Raw genomic sequence first — 18,497 nt, 5'->3', positions numbered from 1 at the left:
TGCATGGGGATGCAATTAGAAAAAAATAAAATATAGAAAGACCTGAAAAAAAAATGAGAAGAAAAAACATAAAAATTAAAAACTATATTTTCATTATAATAATATTGTTTATACAAAATGTTCAGAGGTTTATTGATCAAATTGTGAAAAAATATTATATTATACTACTAAAATATATATATATGAAAATAATAATAATAATAATTTTATATTATCAACTGAGTAAATCTCGGAACATTCTGTATAATAATTTGTTGACGATTTATTTTTAACTTACATATAAAAGCACATACATATATCTTATTTTGTTTCGTATAATTATCTAATATTTTAATCTCATCCTTGTTAAACAATTCCAAGTAATCAAGCTTAACGTGAGTTGCTATTAATTTCATCTGATGAAAAAATGACAAATGTTTGTTTTATTCTTAATTGGTTAAATATTTGTATTCATTATTAAAATAAAGAAATATTATTTGTGAAAAATTGTACGAACGGTATCGTATTCAAAATAATTGGTACTGTATAAAACCAAACAACATAGACAAGTAAATAGGTTTTGCAAAACTTTTATAGCTGAATCCAATGTAACATTTATCGTGTACAACTGATAAAACTAAAAACAAAATTTCATTTTTTAATACATTTATTTCTATTGTATTATTTACACATACATATATGTGTAAATTTTGTTTCAATTAGGATTAGAATTATTTAGTAGAAAAGAAAACAAATGTACACAAAATTATTTTACTGCAACAGATTTTGTAAATATTCTATTGTATTAAACAAAAAATAAAAATAATAATAATTATTTATTATTTATTTTATATTATTTAATATAATCTTATAAAATATTATTAATTTTTATATATAACTTTTTTTTTTTTTGTAAAACAAGTAACATATATATAATATTATTATTATTTTTCTTGTTTGTAATGATAATTATAAAACGATGATGCTATTTGCAAATATATTTAATAATATTAAATAATTGAAATTTATCAAACATACAATTATTTAATAATTATACGTTCTTTTTATAAAATAAATAAAAATATTAAAACAAACTAATAATAAAACAATAATAATAATATGATCAATTATAATACGATTACCTGATGAGCAATGATAGGAAATACGTAAACAAATATAATACTCATTTTTAATAATTGAATATTACGAGTTTGATGCGCATTTGAACCGTATAAGAATTGAACTAATGGATTCATATATAGAAAATGTTGTTCGAAATAAGTTACACCACTAACTAACATTACGGAAGGTTTTATGTCGACTAAATGGAAGGAAAAAAAAGAAAATTCTAAATTTAAGCTTTTGTGTTTTTTCCCCTCTATCGGAAATTTTCTTATCACCAATTTATTATAATTTTTAGTGGGACAACATTGACACAATAATAATAGCATAATTATTCTATCTATAGATAGACGATAACACTAAAACAATATTTTTTCCCCTAAGAGAACAAATTTCGTTGAAAAATCTCAACAATTTACTCTTGCGGTACTATTGAATTGTAATAAAATATAAAAAAACAGGTGATAGAGTTTCAAGCAATTAAATATAAAAGAAGAAGGAGGGATGATATATTTCCCATTAGTATATTTTTCAAAGACATGCGCAGAATAGTCTGCTCTTCGCAATCCTTCTCAGTTGTTGTTCGACCATAATACAGTTCGGTTGGAACAAACAAAGACTAGAATATTTTATTGATTTTATCAATAACTATTCTTTTGTATTATTTCGTATACTCGATTTTTGTAATACATTGAAACAGATCTTAAACCTTTACACTCCGAATGTTTTTTGACTCAAAAGTGCAACAAATCCGTGATATTTTTGTGGCTGGATCATCTTCATCATCAATTATAACTTCTGTCATTTATTTTTCAACCGTTGTAAAGTATTTGTAAAGAAATGGACAGTATGTATGGTCGTCTAGTTAACATAATCGATAACTCAGTTTAATCCGTATGTTTTATACACTTGTGAACGGTTGTTATCAAATTTTGAAAGTTTTTTTTTTTCCACAAAATAATCGATAATGTTTGATTGTTTCAAAATAAATAAAAATAATAAAAAGATTAAATAAATTATAAAAAAAATGTTCATAAATCGTAATTATTAAAATTAGTTTTGTTTATTTGTGAATATAAATAAATAACGTTTCTTCTTTTTCTTGAAAGAAATATAAAATATTTATTTATTAATTATTAAAGCGTATTGTAATATACCATTGCAAACGAGAACGCTTTTTGTATTACCTAAAATAATTAAATTGATTTTTCTAATATTACAGATTAAAACACTTAACGTTTTGTTAAACATTGTGATTGCATTTAACATTTTAATCAAACGTAATTTTAATTGCACTTACACCAGCCAAAGTTTCATGGGATGCAATGAACATACCACCAATTGAAAGTTCAATCGGTTTGACTCCTCTTGTTATCATAAATAACAATAATTTTTGAGTTTTAATTGAAAAATTATAAAATGGCACTTGACATCTGTGAAAAAAGTCGAACAATTATTTTTTCTTATATATTAAATTGTTAATTTTAATATATAATTCATTTATATTAATTTGTTAATCTGTGAAACAGTAAAACAATTATTTTTCTTATATATTAAATTATTAATTTAAAAGAATTTATTTATATCAAATTGTGAAATAATAAAATATTTTCTATTTGTTTAAGTTTAAATTTATTTTGTTGTTTTTTTTTTCAATAGTTCAATAAATAACATTATATAATTTTAAATTTATGAAATATCTTACAATTCTTCTAAAGCTGCTTTACTGTGATCAATAATCACTTGACCGATATAAAAATTGATATAAACAGTTAATACAGATCCAATAATTACGACTAAACATTCGAATGCTTTACTTGTATTTTTCAATATATCGGATAATTGTAAAATCTAAAACACAAACTATAATCTAGTTATTTTAACAATTGTTTTTACCATGTGTACTATTTTCGGTATACCTTGAAACTTATTTGTATATAAAATTTTATTATTTTTTATTTTTCATTGAAAAAAAAAGTCATTGATATATTAAGTATTAAAATGTATATCGTTTTAAGTACACATGACGTGATAACGACACTTACAAACACTTTGACAAAGATCTCATTAAATACATATATATATAAATAAATACCATAATTTATATTTTACTTACATATAGTAGATCAAAGAAAAGAAACATCATAGAAAATATTGTTCCAATTAAAAAAATTATCTTAGAAAAATAATTGATCAAATCTACGTACCTTAAATCCAAAGAGAAAAGAAAAAAAGAACAAAGAAAATAAATTAAAAAAGAAATAATATGTTATACGTAAGACAAAAAAAAAAGAACACAACAAAAAATATGATTCAAAGCCTTACTCAGTTATCCTTGTGTAACTTTTGATTATTTGGATTATTGATTCGAATTCATCCTGATTTGTTTTAAACCCAATATTTTTTTTGTATTTCTGATTGTTTAACGTTTGTCGTATTTTGAATCTGCGGAAGAAATATTTGGAAGCATATAAAAAAAATAGATTAAAAATATTTTTAATTATATTATATTGTTATATATATTTATAAAATGAAGAAAAAAAGAAATTATTTTTTTTTTTATTAAAACACGTACATTAAAATAATAAGTTGATTGCATGCATGTTGTATCAAATACAAATACATTATATAAATTATACAACCTATTATTAATAAGATAAGAATTGCTGTTATTTGATAAAATAATAGACAATAATAATATAACAGTCCTTTGTTAGAAATGTTAATAACAGGAAATGGTAAAATTAAATTAGTATTATCTAACGAACCAAAAATATTTCTATAAACACTTAAAATACTTGGTGTAGTTATTGAAATACCATAGAGAGAGACAAAGCCTGAAAAAAAAATTTTAAAGAATAAAAAAACATATTTAATAGAAAAATATATTATTTATTATCACAAATATACTAACCAATTAAAATGGCCGTAAATAATTTATTCAATTTATTTTGCTTTTTTAAAATATGTAATCCATATTCTTTAAAAATGTATTCGTAATCATATTTGTAACAAGCAATTAATTTTCTTACCTTAAACACAATTAGTTATTTATTTATTTTTTTGTTGTTACTTTTTAATTATATTTGTAATATCAAAAAAAAGTAGAAATAACGTAATAAAAATTATACGAACTGTTGCAAAATGGAAGTAAACAATGTTGTATATACAGAGTATACATAAAGCATTGAATAACCTATGCAACAAATTTAAATTTGATTGCAATTTAATGTCCGTCGTAATGAACTGATAAAACTAAAACAAAACAGTTAGAGGTTTTTATTTTAAACAAAGGTGCCACAGTTAATTAATTTAAACAAAATGAAAAAAAGAGAACAAATTAGAATATAAATAATATTGTACAATATTATTATACTTTAAATAATAAATATATAAAAAAATAAATATAAAATAGTAATAATAAAAAACTGACATTATAAATAATATAAATAATACATCATAAATAATATAAATAAATACATTTAATGAAACATAATATATGTTATTATAATAATATTATATTATATTTGAAATTTTTATAATATAAATAATAAATTTATATAATATATAAATATTTAAAATATATATTAATATAAATATAATATTAATATATTGATATATAATATAATTATTATTTCACATAAATATTAGATAGAAATGAAATAATCAAATTACCTGATGCAATATCAATGGTAATACGTAAATAACAGATACAAGCCATTGTAGCAACAAATGATTTGAAGTTTGATAAGGACGTAAACCCCATACTATTTCAACTAACCATGTAGATAATAATGAATATTTTTCATAGTAACTTGAACCTTTCACAACCATTATACGAAGAGTCAAGTATTCTACTTTGTTTTGAAGTAAAAAAAAAAACTTGTGTGCTTCGTCTTCATTGCGCATTCTAATAACCCATCATTATATGGCTTATAGAACATCATTCATAAAAAAAAACCCCTTGACACGATAATAATACTATAATAATTGGATCGATTGAACGTTTACATTGAAATATATTTTTTTCTTTCTTTCTTACTTTCTTTCCTATAGACTTTTATTTATACAGTTAACACGAGAACAGCTGATTGTTCCCATCCATTAAATAGGGAGAGTTAGCAATATTTTTATTTTCTTTTTTTTTTTCTTTTTCTTGTGCAAGAGCATGCGCAGTTATGTTCGTTGAATTTTATTTACTTCAATGTTTGACAGTCGTTGTTGGATTATCAAACGAGACGCTTGTTTTAAAATCAATCGTATGTTTTATAAAACAAAATGTACAATGTTCGATTATTATTAATATTATTATTATTGTTGATATTAGATTTTGCGTGTTATTTAAGATATTATTTGAAATTATTTATTCGTTTATACGTTGTTAACTTTGGTTTGTATTGTGGATGTGTGTTTTTTTAAGAAGAAATGTAATAAGCATTACAATTTTTTAAATGAAATTAATGTCAAGGATTATAAGACGAAATATATTTAAATATTAATTTTTTTTAAATCTAAACATTTTCTGTGATCCAACTTATTATTTAACATAAAAAAAGTAATTATTTAATTAAAAAGATATCATTGTAGCAGTGAGTAATGGATTATTAAATATTGATATTGAAAGATACATAAATTAAAAGATTTTTATTAAGAAGCAGTGTTTAAATAACCAATTGAAATAAATAAGTTCAGGAATTTAAAGTATAAAGGTGATAGATAAGGAATTATGTTCAAAACATTAGGTGAATACTAAAAATAAAATATATTCAATACTAATGTTGATAATGAAATTTAAAAACTATTAAATAAGTTTGATTTTTCTTAAGAAAAAATGTAATCTACTATGTGTAATACTAAGGTTCGTATTATAAATAATAATATTGTAATTTTAATTAATTTTAATTACAGTGTATTGTAATATACCGATGCAAATGACAATGCTTTTTGAAGGACCTAAAATAAAAAATTGTTGAACAAAATATAAATTTCAATATGGCAAAGCACATAAAAGTTTAATTTATTGCACTTACTGAAGAAAAAGTTTCATGCGATGCAACGAGTAATCCACCAATTGAAAGCTCACACGGACGTATATTTCTTGCTATCAACAATTGTAAAAGTTTTTGAGTTTTTTTAGAAAGCACGTAGAATGGAATTTGACATCTGCAAAAAATAATATTCTTATCATTTAAAGAACACAGAGTATAGTTAAACAAAACTTTCAAATCAAAGGGAAACATAAAAAAAAAGAAATATATATTACAAATTTATAATAAAAATCTTACAATTCATCGAAAACTGCAATGCTATGATTAATAAGGGTTTGTCCCGAATAAAAAATAATAGAAACGGTAATCATAGATCCAACAATACAAACGAAACATTCAATAGTATCCTTAGTGTTTTGCAATATTGCAGATAACTGCATTATCTGAAACAAAACAAAAAACCACCTGTGTAAATCAAATATTTTCCTCCACAAAATCTGTTTTAGATAACTTTAATAAATAATACAAAATAAAATGATATAAAAATAAATGAAATTTAAATAAAACCATTAAAAAAAAAAATCATGAATATTCTCACGTAGGTTTTACTTACCCAAAGAAGATCGAAAAACATGAGAAGCAGTATGAATGAAGCACCAAGTAAAAAAATGATTTTAGTTAAGTTGTTTATTAGATACACGTATCTTAAAAGTAATCAAAAATAAAAAATATATCATTTTAGAGTATAATAAAAGAAATAACTAATATGATAAATGAAACACTAACTTAGTAACTTTAGCATAACGATTAATTATGTCAACTATCCATTCCCATTCTAATTCTTGTGATCTGTCACTCCAATAATTTGCTTTAAACCTTTTTTCGTTAAATGGCTGACGTATTTTAATCCTACGATGAACACGTATTAACATAATATTCACATGCATATTAATACTCAATTTGTTTTTCTACTATTATACAAACGTACATTAATATTTTTAATTGTAAACACGCGTGTTGTACGATTACCAAAAATGATGGATAAATAACGCTGCTTATTATCAATATGGCAAAAATTGCAATTATTTGATAAATCAATAAACCATAATATAACAAACCAGAATGAAGAATATTTTTTACGGGAAAGGGTAATGTTAAATGAATGTCGTCTAATAATCCAAATTTGTGCAGGAAAACATTAAAAATACTTGGAAGGGTTAAAGAAATAGCGTAAAGAATGAAAAAACCTACAAATTAAAAAATTCAAATAATCAGGACAAAAAAAGAAAGAAGGTTTAAATATTTAATATTGTTTAATATTTTACAATACGAATATTTGCAAATGCATTGACGTACTTACACGTAAAAATGATTGTATATAATTTAATTTGTTTTGTGTATTTTTCTAAAATCCATGATTCTTCCTCTTTCAAAAACTTTTTGTAATTTCTTGTAGTACAAGCAAATAATTTTCTCACCTAAAATACATTTTTTTTTGTCTATAGTTAAATATTAACATTTTTTTTTCATTTATAGAATATACCAAATATTAATAATAAAAATAATAATAAAAATGTACACGAACTGTATTAGAACGAAAATAACAAATGCTGTATGTACCAAAGACACAAGTACCACTCAAAACTTTTTGAATTGAAATTAAATCAGATTTTACTTGTATATCCATCATGAAAGATTGGTAAAACTGAAAAATGTCAAGTAAATATAAAAATGTATAAAAAATTTTTTAATAATTTACAAAAACAAAACTAACTAAAAATAATACTATATACCTATGATTATATATTATTAGCCCCCATAAATTGAAAAGTAAATAACTTTTACCTGAATTATAGGTATTGGTAGAAGATAGGTAAATAATGTACACAATTGAAATAAAAAAAGATTCGCATTTTGATTAGGTGTTATACCCAATACAAATCTAACTAGTCGATTAGAAATAAGGAAGTGTTGCTCGTATTGATCTAATCGTGTCACAGACATTGTAAAGAATTTTACATATTGTCAGTTTCAAAGTAAGAAAACAAATGTCACGATTCGTCTTCATTGCGCATTCTAATAAGTGTACTTATTATAGTTAATAACAGTACTTGTAATAAATTGACATAGAAATAATACTAACAATTTGTCTGTTCTATTATGTGTTACGTTTATATCTGTACATATATATTTTTTTTTTATTTTATTGTTGTACACATTCTACGCTGCATAATAAAACAGATGTTGTTTTCTCACCAATTAGATGAAAGGTGTTTTTACACCTGATACTTCGAATTTTTGAGAACATGCGCAGAAGGGTCTGCTTATAGACAGTATTCTCAGTTATTGTCTGACTATCGTGCAGTATAGATGTTTAGAAAAGACACATAAGGGTTAGAAAAAAATGGATCAATACAACAGTTTGTTCATTGTGTAGGAATACAAGAGTTGGATTTCTTTGCGAATCACCAAAATGGGCAAGTACTGTTTTTTTTTTTTTAAAAGGTTACTTCAAGTTTTTGTGTGTGTTGTTTGACAAAAAATAATATTTGATAATCAGATGAAATAAAAGACATGTTTATTTATATACCGTTAATAATATTTAAGATTGTGTTTTTGAACATTGATAAAAGTAATCTTATATTTTCATTTTTATTCAATAACTCATTGACTGCTAACTACGAGATATCTCGTAGTGTGTGTTGCAATTTTGGATTAATTATAAATGGTTATTTGCGTTAAGAATTATTAAAAAGATTGAATAAAATATTTGTATTTTGTAAAAAATATTAATTATCAATTATTGTAAATACCATTATAATATTATATCAGTAACTTAATATTATTATATTTTTCAAAATTTAAGGCAAGAATCTCTAAATATGTCTGACAGTCAATGGGTTAATTTATTTATATCTAATAATATATAAATAATAAGTCTGGTAATTTAAAATTTATAAGAGTAAAAGAATTTTTAACTTTTTTTTATTGTTTTTTAAATGTTTCTTTTTTTTTTTTTGCTAGAATCATTAAGCAGTAGGTTAATGTAAAAATGATTATTTAAACAAATTTAAATGAAAGATAATAAAATAATACTATTTCAATTCTATGCATGAAATATTATTTACACATTTTTTTAATGATATACAAATATGCTTAAAAACAATTGAAATACTTGAAACTGTTTATAAAATATCATTAATAAAAACAGAACAATATTAATTCATAATATTTAACAATAAATCATGCAGTCCAAAAAATTGAATAAATTTTATTTGTCTTGGAAGAAGTGTCATCTATGATAATAAACACTACCTTTTTTTTATTTTAATCGTAGTATTATAATTTATATTACATTGTATTGTAATATACCGTTGCAAATGATAATGCTTTTTGAAGAATCTGAAATAATAACTTTATTACTCGTATAAACAATTTTCTGAATAAAATTTCAATTTAAATATGATAAATAAAAATCAAACGTATTTTGTAAAACTTACCATAGAAAAAGTTTCAAATGATGCTACGAATAGTCCACCAATAGAAATCTCGCACGGTTTTACACTTCTTGCTATCAAGAATTGCAAAAGTTTTTGAGTTTTTTTAGAAAGCACGTAGAATGGTATTGTACGTCTGTAAGCAAAAAGATATTCTTATTGTTTAACAAAATAAAGTTGAACAAGTTTTCAAATGAAAGGAAAACAAAAAGTAGGATTATTTCAAACTTGTAAAAGAAATCTTACAATTCATCGAAAAATGCAACGCTATGATTGATAAGGGCTTGACCAATATAAATAGTAATATAAACGGTAATCATAGATCCAGCAATACAAATGAAACATTCAATAGTATCCTTAGTGTTTTGCAATATTGCAGATAACTGCATTATCTGAAACAAACAAAAAAACCACCTGTGTAAATCAAATATTTTCCTCCACAAAATCTGTTTTAGATAACTTTAATATATAATACAAAATAAAATGATATAAAAATAAATGAAATTTAAATAAAACCATAAAAACAAAAATCATGAATATTCTCACGTAGGTTTTACTTACCCAAAGAAGATCGAAAAACATGAGTAGCAGTATGAATGAAGCACCAAGTAAAAAAATGATTTTAGTTAAGTTGTTTATTAGATACACGTATCTTAAAAGTAATCAAAAATAAAAAATATATCATTTTAGAGTATAATAAAAGAAATAACTAGTATGATAAATGAAACACTAACTTAGTAACTTTAGCATAACGATTAATTATGTCAACTATCCATTCCCATTCTAATTCTTGTGATCTGTCACTCCAATAATTTGCTTTAAACTTTTTTTCGTTAAATGGTTGACGTATTTTAATCCTACGATAAACGTGTATTAACATAATATTCACATGTATAATAAAAATTAATTAGTTTTTATTAATAAATAAATGTACATTAAAATGTGGAATTGCAAACACGCGTGTTGTACGACTACCACATACGATGGATAAATAATGCTGCTTATTATCGATATGGCAAAAATTGCTATTATTTGATAAATCAATAAACCATAATATAACAAACCAGAATGAAGAATATTTTTTACGGGAAAGGGTAATGTTAAATGAATGTCATCTAATGTTCCAAAAATATGTAGGAAAACGTTAATAATACTTGGGATAGTTAAAGAAATAGCATAAATTGTAAAAAAACCTGCCAAGAAAAAAATCTATATTTAGTAAGGAAAAATTAAAATATGTTTATAATTATTAGTACAAATTTACGAACCAATAAAAACCATTGAAAATCTTTTAGCTTGTTTCGTGTATTTCTCTAGAAGGCATAATTCCTCCACTTCCGAAAATTGTTGATAATCTCGCTTGGCATGATAAAATAAATTTTTAACCTTAAATAAATACGCATATTTTGTTTTTCTATGTATAGATTTATTTAATTATATTTATTGAATGTATAGGAGAAATGAAATAATAATAAAAATGTACACGAACCGCATTAAAACGAAAATAACAAACGCTATATGTACAACTGACGCATGCACCACTCAAAATTTTCTGAATCGAAATTAAATCAGATTTCATTGGTGTATCCGATACAATAGATTGATAAAACTGAAAAATGTCAAGTACTTATAAAAATGATATGAAATAATTATTAACGTATGAACTTTATTGAAATATTAATAACTAAAAATAAAAGATTAATACCTTTTGATAAGATATAAAAAAAATAAATAAATAAATAACTTTTACCTGAATTATAGCTATTGGTAGAAGATAAGTAAATAATATACACCATTGAAACAAAATATGATTCGCATTTTTATTAGGTCCTATACCCAATACAAATCTAACTAATCGATTGGAAAGAAGGAAGTGTTGCTCGTATAGATTTACTCCTGTTATAGACATTGTAAAGAATTTTACATATTGACAGTTTCAAAGTAAGAAAACGAATGTCACGATTCGTCTTCATTGCGCATTCTAATAAGTGTACTTATTATAGTTAATAACAGTACTTGTAATAAATTGACATAGAAATAATACTAACAATTTGTCTGTTCTATTATGTGTTACGTTTATATCTGTACATATATTTTTATTTTTTATTTTATTGTTGTACACATTCTACGGTGCATAATAAAACAGATGTTGTTTTCTCACCAATTAGATGAAGGGTGTTTACACCTGATACTTCGAATTTTTGAGAACATGCGCAGAAGGGTCTGCTTATAGACAGTATTCTCAGTTATTGTCTGACTATCGTGCAGTAAAGATGTTTTAAAAATACTTGTAAGTGTTGGAAAAACAAGACCTATACAATAATACACAAGGTGTGTTTCTTTCTGAATAAAAATAATCCCCAGGTGCTTTTAGATTTCTAGAAACTGTGTTTAAAAAAAAAAAAAAAAAAAGAAGAATGATAAAGAGTAGTTTTAAAAGAAATTTTATTACACATATCTTTAATAATATTCACGACTGTAAATAGTCTACATACAAGTGACTATATTTGTTGTTTTTTGGAAGAAGTGAATATTTTATTATGCAATATTAACGAATAATAATTTTTGTGTTTGATTAATACTAAGTTGACTGTACTAAACTGTAATATCCCATGGCAAAAGAAAATGATTTTTGCATAAGCTGCAAAAAAAGAGGTTTATTATTTCAAGTAAATTTTCTAATTAGAGAGGTAATTTATTTCTTTACATACCCCAGCAAACATTGCATGAGACACTGAAAACATACCACCTACTGAAAGTTCGCTTGGTTTCATACTTCTCATTGTTATTAAAAACAAGAATTGTTGATTTTTCTTAGATAGTATATAGATTGGTACTTGGCACCTGTAAATAAAATAATTAATATGTTTTTTATAACCGAGGATTATTTGTAAAAACCAATACTTGTGTTAATTGTGGTAATTATAATCACTATTGAAAATAATATAAAGAGAAAGAGAGAGAGAGAGAGAGAGTGAGAGTGAGAGTGAGAGTGAGAGAGAATAGTTTCTTACAATTCTTTAAAAACATCGTTGCTATGATCAATTAACTTTTGTCCAAAATGAAAATTAATAAATATAATGAATATTGAACCAATCATTGAAACAAAACATTCTATTATTTTACTTGTACTTTTCTGCAGTATCGCTGGTAAATTTAAAATCTAAAAATAAAACATTTATTAGAATTATACTCTTAATAAATACTAATCGCTATATATAAAATTCCCAAAGTATAACTAAACGAGTCATAATGCAAAAAAAAAAGTTTATCACAGTATGAAGAAGTAAGTTATTGATACATTTTTCTTTTTTTTTTCTATTAAATGTTATATGTATATTTAACGATTTACTTACATAAATAATATCAAAGAAGATCATAATCATACATAAAAATGCTCCAAATATATAAACATGTTTGGATAATTTATTAATCAAATTTACATACCTAAGAAACAAACAAACAAACAAATAATTTAACGAAAGGAAAATCTTATTAGAATATAAATAATAAAATATGTTAATAAATCAAACTTTGCAACTCTCATATATCTGATTATTATATTAATTATCCACTCCGAATCTTCCTGATTTGTAAAATTATTACAACATTTCTGCATGCATTTCTCTTCTGAAAATTGTTGACGTATTTTAAATCTACAGTAAGTTGTATCATAAATAATTACTATTGTTTTCATTGAAATAACAGGAATATTAAATACAAAATATGTAAGTAAAAGACATACATTAAAATATTAAATTGAGTGCAGGCATGTAAAATGGCAAGCCAATATGTTGAATAAATCACACATGTTATTGTTAATACAGTAAAAAGTGCTATTATTTGGCACAAAATAAAACCATAACGTAAAAATCCTGTGAAATTAGTTTTTACAGGAAATATATACGGTATATTAATAACATTGTCTGATGATCTATACAAATACAAGAATATATGAAAAACACTTGGAGCTGCCATTGAAATCCCGTAAAGGAATATGTAACCTGAAAAATGATATCGAATTTATTCAACAAATTATTATCTGTATGTTTTATAAAAGGATATTAACCAACAAAAATAATGATGTATAATTTTGTAATTTCTGTATATTCTTTGGTAATCTTTAAATCATTCTCGTCAACAAGATTCTCCACATCATGTTTAAAATACGAAACTAAATCTCTTACCTAAACAGTAAATTTATTATAATTTATCAATATGAATTTTGTTTAATATTAATTATTAATTGATATGTATAATAAAAATACAAACTGTTGAAAGCTGTAAATTAACTGCGAAAAAAGAGCAAGAAACCGTTAAAGAAGCTAAAATTATTTGCAAGAAACTGTAACTCGATTCCGAATCAATAGTCATTTGAAAACATTGGTATAACTGAAAAAAATACAATTATTATTAAAAGATATAAATAATTTTAAAATGTTAAACTTGGTAATAAAATATAAACTATTATTTCAAAGAAAAATAATTGATATAAAAATAGTAGATATAATGAAAGTGATAAGAAAATGGAACTGTTTTACCTGATACGAAAAAAATACAAAAACGAAGATAAATATTAAAGAATTACGAATTTCAGTATCATTCAAATTCACTTTGTCATCAAGACATAATAGAAATCGAACTATTCGATTAGAAAGAAGAAAATGTTGCTCAAATAGATTAAGCCCTGTTCTAGACATTGTCCTGAACTGATCGTTTTCTATGTTGAAATAAAAAACAAACCCCACGCATTCCTTTCATTGCGCATTCAAATAGCCAGTCATTTTAATAATTAGAAGGTTTTAGAAAATAATCTAATGGTAATAGCACCTCAATGATATAAATCAATATAATCATAGGTATTTCAAGCAACCTTGTAGTATTAAAAATTTTATGAAACCTTTCATATGCATGCAAGTTGTGGTGTTGGTAGCAGGTGGTGGCAGGGGGTGGTAAAAACAGTTGATTTTTCCCAACAATTAGGAAAAAGGGTGTTAAAAGTTTAATATTATACATTCAGTGACATGCGCAGTAGTGTCTGCCTATAGAGCAAGTTTTGTCAGTTGCCTTTTGACTGTAGTGCAGTACAGATTCTTTGAAAATACTTCTAAGTGTTAGAGAAACAAGACCTATAAAGTAATACAAAAAGGTGTGCTTTTTTGTGAATAAAATTAACCTAAGTATTAAAATGTTCATTTAAACTGTGTTTTAAAAAACAGAAGAATGAAATAGAGAAGTTCTAAAAGAAATTTTATTATACAAATCTTTAATAATTGTCACGACTGTAAAAAAGCTTCGTTCATGTGACTACATTTATTGTTTTTTTGGAAGAAGTAAATAATTCATTATGAAACACTAACGCATAATATGTTTGATAATTATTAATCATTATTTTGACCTTATTAAACTGTAATATGCCATGGCAAAAGAAAATGATTTTTGCATCAACTAAAAAAAAATATTTCTTATTAAAGATAAGTTTCTTATTTAAAAGTAATTTATTTCTTACATACCCCAGCAAAAATGTCATGTGATGCTGAAAATAGACCACCGATTGATAGTTCACTTGGTTTCATACTTCTCATTGTTATTAATAACAAGAGCTTTTGATTCTTCTTAGAAAGTATATAGATTGGTATTTGGCACCTGTAAATATAATATTTAATTTCTTTTTTATACAAGAAAATCATATTGTTAAAAATTTGTATCGCCTTTATTAATGCAATTATTTTATAGCTGTGCAAAATAATATACGATAATATGTTCCTACAATTCTTCAAAAAAATCGTTACTGTGATCAATTAACTTTTGTCCAAAATGAAAATTAATATATACAATAAATATTGAACCAAAAATTATTAAAAAGCATTCTATTATTTTACTTATACTTTTCTGCATTATCACTGGTAAATCTAAAATCTAAAAATGAAATATTTATTACAAAGACAGTCTTAATAGTAATTTATTGGTTATAATAAAATCTCGAAAGTATAAATAATCAGATGAGAATACAAAAAAAAAATTTTACATTACATGAAAAAGTAAATAATTATTGTTCACTTTAAATTAATTTAAAATATATTTTTAATAATTTACTTACATAAATAATATCAAAGATAATTAAAGTCATACATGAAATTATTCCAATTATATAAATCTTTTCGGATAATTTATTAATTAAATTCACATACCTGACAAAGAAAACAAACTTTTTAATAATTTTATTACCAAAAAAAAAATTGAAAAAGCGTTTTAATAATTCTAACTTCGTGATTCTTGTATATCTTATTATTACGTTAATTATCCACTCTGTTTCTTCCTGATTTGTATTATTATTACAACTTTTCTGCATGCATTTCTCTTCTGAAAATTGTTGACGTATTTTAAATCTACAATGAGATGTGTCTTAAGTAATGATATATTTACATTAAAAAAATATGAATATTAAATATACAATATATAAGTAAAAGACATACATTAAGATTTTAAATTGAGTACAGGCATGTAGAATAGCAGCCAAGTATGTAGAATAAATCACACATGTTATTGTTACTATAATAAAAAGTACTATCATTTGGAACAAAATAAAACCGTAACGTAAAAATCCTGAGAAATTGGTGATTACAGGAAATATGTATGGTATGATTACACTGTCTGATGATTTATAAATTAACAAGCATATATGAAAAACAGTTGGAGCTGTTTCTAATATTGCATAACAGAATAAGTAACCTGAAAAATTCTATCGAATTTATTTAAAAAATTATCATATATATGTTTTATGTAAGAATACTGACCAAAAAAAATAATGACATATGATTTTGTAATTTCTATATATTCTACGGTAATCTTTAAATCATTCTCGTCAACAAGATTCTCCCAATCATATTTAACATACGAAACTAAATCTCTTACCTGAAAAGGAGATTTATTATTATTTATTAATGTGAGTTTTGTTTAATATTATTAAATAGTTGTTATGTAATAATAATACAAACTGTAGAGAGCTGTTCATTAACTGCACAAAAAGTGCAAGAAATCGTCAAAAAAGTTAAAGTCTTTTGCAGCAAACTGCACATTGATTGAGAATCCATAGTCATCAGAGAACATTGATATAACTAAAAAAACAAGACTAGTTTTAAATGATATAAATATTTGAAAATAAAACTGTTTTACCTGATATAAAGAAAATACAAAAATTAATATAAATATTAAAAAGTTACGAATTTCAGCAACATTTAAATTCACTTTGTCATCAAGACATAATAGAAATCGAACTATTCGATTAGAAAGAAGAAAATGTTGCTCAAATAGATTAAGCCCTGTTCTAGACATTGTCCTGAACTGATCGTTTTCTATGTTGAAATAAAAAACAAACCCCACGCATTCCTTTCATTGCGCATTCAAATAGCCAGTCATTTTAATAATTAGAAGGTTTTAGAAAATCATCTAATGGTAATAGTACCTCAATGATATAAATCAATATAATCATAGGTATTTCAAGCAACCTTGTAGTATTAAAAATTTTATGAAACCTTTCATATGCATGCAAGTTGTGGTGTTGGTAGCAGATGGTGGCAGGGGGTGGTAAAAACAGTTGATTTTTCCCAACAATTAGGAAAAAGGGTGTTATAAGTTTAATATTATACATTCAGTGACATGCGCAGTAGTGTCTGCCTATAGAGGAAGTTTATTCAGTTGCCTTTTGACCGTAGTGCAGTACAGATTCTTTGAAAATACTTGTAAGTGTTGGAAAAACAAGATCTATGTATTAATACAAAAAGTGTGTTTCTTTATGAATAAAATTAAACCAAGTTCTGATATGTTTATTGAAATTGTGTTTTAAGGAAGAAATGAATAATAATAAGAAGTTATAAATAATATTTTAATGTTTAAGTTTTTATTAATGTTCACGAATACAAACAGGCTTCCTACAATTGACTAAATCTTTTACTTTTTGGAAGAAGTGAATAATTTATAATGCAACATTAACGAATAATATTTTTGCTAATTATTAATTATTATTTTGACTTTATCAGACTATAATATGCCATGGCAAACGAAAATGCTTTTTGCATCATCTGAAAAAAAAAATATTTCTTATTTAAGATAAATTTCTTATTCAGTACTAATCTATTTCTTACATACCCCAGCAAAAATTTCATGAGATGCTGAAAATAAACCACCGATTGAAAGTTCACTTGGTCTCATACTTCTCATTGTTATTAATAACAAGAGTTTTTGATTTTTCTTAGAAAGTACATAGAATGGTATTTGACACCTGTAAATCAAATATTTCATTTGTTTTTTATAAAGGATAATATTTGTCAAAAATTTATATCGTCTGCATTAAGTTAATTATTTTAACTATATTATAAATAATATTGGATAATATTTTCCTACAATTCTTCAAAAACATCGTTACTGTGATCAATCAAGACTTGTCCAAAATGAAAATTAATATATGTAACGAATACTGAACCGATGATTGAAACAAAGCATTCTATTATTTTACTTGTACTTTTTTGCAGTATCGCTGGTAAATCTAAAATCTAAAAATAAAACAATAATTAAAATGATACTTTTAATATCAGTTTATCGGTAGTAGTAAAATTTCGAAATTATAAATAAAAAAAAGAAAGTGCAAAAGAAAAGTTTTACATTGTATGAAAAAGTAATTAATAATTCTCTAATTTTTTTTTAAGATTAGGATATACGTTTAACGATTTACTTACATAAATTATATCAAAGAAGATAAGGATCATACATAGAGTTATTCCAATAATATAGATCTGTTTGGATAATTTATTTATTGAATTTACATACCTAACACAGAAAACAAATATTTTAACGATAACAAAATAATTATTCTGAAAGAATTAAAAGAGAATTTTTAAAAGTCTAACTTTGT

At 23.6% G+C, this 18,497-nt stretch overlaps 2 protein-coding genes across 15 annotated transcripts in view; one reads left to right on the top strand and one right to left on the bottom strand.

Annotated features, from left to right (window-relative positions):
- The window catches only part of LOC107073265 (uncharacterized), a 183,405-nt gene that overhangs the window by 19,650 nt on the left and 145,258 nt on the right, over positions 1-18,497 (top strand). The window lies entirely within an intron of this gene.
- LOC149033391 (uncharacterized) lies at positions 1,043-11,515 on the bottom strand. The gene is made up of 15 exons (XM_089179737.1): positions 11,274-11,515; positions 11,076-11,195; positions 10,851-10,972; positions 10,321-10,443; positions 10,148-10,238; positions 9,833-9,978; positions 9,590-9,722; positions 9,462-9,491; positions 7,675-7,794; positions 7,450-7,567; positions 7,078-7,336; positions 6,876-6,998; positions 3,218-3,308; positions 2,807-2,952; positions 1,043-2,534 (listed from the first exon to the last, which is right to left on the bottom strand). The coding sequence occupies exons 1-15, from the start codon at positions 11,493-11,495 to the stop codon at positions 2,372-2,374; spliced, it is 2,007 nt and encodes a 668-aa protein (XP_089035863.1). The 5' UTR covers positions 11,496-11,515; the 3' UTR covers positions 1,043-2,371.

This window comes from Polistes dominula, unplaced genomic scaffold (assembly GCF_049000335.1).
Source record: "Polistes dominula isolate Pdom_NZ unplaced genomic scaffold, Pdom_raw_medaka contig_27, whole genome shotgun sequence".
Classification (NCBI taxonomy): domain Eukaryota; kingdom Metazoa; phylum Arthropoda; class Insecta; order Hymenoptera; family Vespidae; genus Polistes; species Polistes dominula.
The sequence above is the reverse complement of the archived record's forward strand: the minus strand, read 5'-3'. Positions and strand labels throughout refer to the sequence as shown.

Excerpts from the sequence above, each read along its gene's own strand:
- LOC149033391 (XM_089179737.1), bottom strand. The coding sequence starts at position 11,495 with ATGTCTATAACAGGAGTAAATCTATACGAGCAACACTTCCTTCTTTCC. Across the intron at positions 7,568-7,674 it reads GTTATTTTCGTTCTAATACA|GTGAGAAAATTATTTGCTTG; the intron begins GTTCGTGTACAT and ends AATGTATTTTAG. Across the intron at positions 3,309-6,875 it reads CGTTATGCTAAAGTTACTAA|GTACGTAGATTTGATCAATT; the intron begins GTTAGTGTTTCA and ends TTTGGATTTAAG.